The sequence below is a fragment of the Misgurnus anguillicaudatus genome, chromosome 22, assembly GCF_027580225.2.
Source record: "Misgurnus anguillicaudatus chromosome 22, ASM2758022v2, whole genome shotgun sequence".
Taxonomy (NCBI): Eukaryota; Metazoa; Chordata; class Actinopteri; order Cypriniformes; family Cobitidae; genus Misgurnus; species Misgurnus anguillicaudatus.
The window spans coordinates 18,115,349-18,118,638 of NC_073358.2; the positions used below are offsets into that span (position 1 = coordinate 18,115,349).

At 37.3% G+C, this 3,290-nt stretch overlaps 1 protein-coding gene across 1 annotated transcript; it reads right to left on the bottom strand.

The window, feature by feature from the left end:
- Positions 1-204: 204 nt before the first annotated feature.
- LOC129449173 (uncharacterized) lies at positions 205-2,437 on the bottom strand. The gene is made up of 4 exons (XM_073860946.1): positions 2,339-2,437; positions 2,190-2,247; positions 1,600-2,059; positions 205-1,499 (listed from the first exon to the last, which is right to left on the bottom strand). Exons 3-4 carry the CDS (start codon positions 1,711-1,713, stop codon positions 459-461), a joined length of 1,155 nt encoding a protein of 384 aa, XP_073717047.1. The 5' UTR covers positions 1,714-2,059; positions 2,190-2,247; positions 2,339-2,437; the 3' UTR covers positions 205-458.
- Positions 2,438-3,290: the final 853 nt, after the last annotated feature.

The window sequence follows — 3,290 nt, forward strand, 5'->3', positions numbered from 1 at the left end:
ATTAAAATTTCAATTACATAAATGAAGTACACCTAAAATGAGACAAATGGAGAAAGTTGTGAAAGCTAGATCAATTGTGAATATAAGACAAGTTTAAACTGAGAACTCAAGTAGTGATAAACAAACAATACAAGTTACACCAACATAAGCTTATATTTGATACAAAATGAGTTGTGCTCAGTGTTTTAAAGAAATAAAGGGAAATGATGATTTTATACTCTTTATTTAATACAGCAAACAAAATAGCTGGAGCAAGAATATCAAGTACACAAATTAAATGCATAAAATAATCACATTTAATATTACTTCACACTTGCAATTACAACAAAGAATCTCCAGCATCCACGCAACCAAACAAAACCTGAAATGGAACTTGGGCAAAAGTTTATACAAAGCAAAAATGTAGTGTCACATTCACAATAATACCATGCATACACCCCTCAGACAGCTGGAAAAAATTAGTCTTTTTTTAGTTGAGGTGGCTTTCTTTTAGTGGGATTTGGGGCTTTTGTTGGTGGTATGGTAGGTGGAAGGGTGGATGCAGATTCATCAAAAAAGTCGTCCGTCATAAACTGGTCCAGGTCAAGGTCAGTAGGGAACAGCGTGGCGGATGCTTGCGTGGCGGATGCTTGCGTGGCGGATGCTTGCGTGGCGGATGCTTGCGTGGCGGATGCTTGCGTGGCGGATGCTTGCGTGGCGGATGCTTGCGTGGCGGATGCTTGCGTGGCGGATGCTTGCGTGGCGGATGCTTGCGTGGCGGATGCTTGCGTGGCGGATGCTTGCGTGGCGGATGCTTGCGTGGCGGATGCTTGCGTGGCGGATGCTTGCGTGGCGGATGCTTGCGTGGCGGATGCTTGCGAGGCGGATGCTTGCGATATGCGTGTGATTCTGCCATTGTGTATAGTGATGTTGACTGGTGGTAGTTCTAAAAGTAAATCAATTATAGTGTCTGCACTTGGGTGTGGTGGAAGATCTATAATTGAGTTTATGAGCTGGTTTTCTATAGTTGCCGTTTGAATTTCACTTGAGGTTTTGAATGTGAGATTTCCATAGGAGTACATGGTGATGGAGGTGACTTTGTAATGTGTATTGCATTTTGGGCAGTGAACACGTGACACAGACATGGGCATGTTGGTGATTTTGTGGTGTTGTGGGCAGATGTGGTGAACATTGATTGTTGCGCCGATGATTTCTGTGGTGACGTTTGTGGATGTGGTGGTGTGCTGCGTGGTGAGAATCATGTCAGGGTCAGGGTCTTCTTCCAGTAGGGTGCTGTCTCTGGTACTGGTGATAATTAGATTACCCTTAAAGTGGCGGACTGAAACACTACTAAGGATGTACCAAGAGCCAATGTTCAAGGTCTTCTCACCCCAATTTGTGAAGTCAATTTGACCAGTGTTGTCCGCAACTCTGTATGTTGTGTTTGGAAAGAAACGTTGATCTTGAATAAAATTGTATCCTTGACTTTCAATGTGGATGATTTGCACTTTTACATTCACCTACAATTGGGAAGTAAAAAAACAATAAGTACAACAGCTGCAAATAGTGGACCTTTGTGGCATCTTAGAAAGAGTTCATTAAAAGAATGCAATTACTTACTCTTTGAAATTCATTTTCAATTTTCAGGACATCACGGATTGGAACCACTTTGTCACTTTCTGTGACCTTCAGTGTCGTGTTGTAGCTATAGTCTAGCCCCTTAATACACATCATCCGTGATTTGAACCCGAAGAGGACTTCTTGAGTCTGATCTACTCTTGATTGTTGCACAACTATGTTCTGCAAGTGCACTGGGGTCCTGTTTATTAAGGTAAGAGGGGCAAAGATAAAGTTGACATCAAATGCATTTCAACAATTTTAAGTAAAAGTTAGTGTTACCTCTGCAAATTCACCATTTGGAATTCAGAGTGCAGCTCTGGCTTGAACACAACCACTCTTTGTATCTTGAGTTTCTCTTGAATTTGTGCCTCAAAATAAGGGCGCTTGGCACCCCGTTTAAGGCTCGAAACATTATGTATATACCCTTTAACAGATTCGGTTTTTCTTTGGTCATTCATGTCTGGTAAAGGACAAAAATAAACGTAAGAGAAGAATCTCAAGTCTCAATTTTCGCTTTCAATTAACTCAACTTTAAGGCAACCAAGTTAAAACATTAAATAACCATAACCATTTTAGAGTGTTTGTAATACCTTAAGTTGAAGTATTGAAGTTTGGCTTGAAACAGGGCAAGACTTGAGTTGCTGGGATCTAGAATGTGTGCATTTAGTCATTTAGAAAACAAGAGAATTCACAAAGTGCAAAGAAACTTAATATTTTAGTGCTGTAAACTAAGTGTTACCTTCTGCAGATTTGGATGATTGGGCTGGTTTATGAGGCCTCCTTTTTTCTGTCAGAGTTGTAAAGAAATACATTAGACATTTAGGATTTCCATTTTTTTGTGTCAAGAAAACACATGATTTTTGTCAATCAAGACAGGAATTAAAAAAAATTATTTTTGTCTAAGGTATTTTAACTGATGTTATTAAAACAAATTAAGTTTAAATAGATCTAATATTATATAACAAAAAGCAAATACCTGAATATTTTAATAATGCAAGTAACCTTCTTTCAATTTTGTCTGGCACAAGTGGCACAACAAATGGTATCTAGTATTATTTATATGGTATTTCTGAATATGTTTCACCTGTTTTTAATAAAGTAGTGATAATGAGGTAAATAGTTCAGGTGAAAAGGATTTAAATTTAACATTTAAATAGTGCTTTTTGAACAGGAGTGTTCACTTTTTTTGTTGTTAATATAGTTCTCAATGACTCAGCTTCACAGACTTGTTAATTCAATTTGGATGTTTAAGCACCTTTTTTAGAAGTGATTAAACACTGATATCTTTGTTTGTCTCACTGATTCCTTGTAAAGGAGTGGAATATAAAATGGCATTTTACCTGAATGTTAAGTTTTACATTTTATCACAAACTAAAGTTTTTAATTTATATTTAAATTATTAAATCAAATGAAAAAAAAAACACAAGGTGATTGATTAATGTAATATTTACAGAGTTCTGAAATGCTATTAAGTCATTACTGCCTCCATACTCCTATTATGAGATTATTTATTTATTGCTCACCCCCTTTAATAGATAACTGCAACCTTCTCAATACTGTATTTTAAACCTGGGATGTGCCACATTGGATTCAAACCCATGACCTAAAAAGTCCTGGGTCTGTTTTTTAACCACACTCTTTTACTTGGAGTATTAGGATTAGTTCATATGCTTGGCCATAGATAATAATTA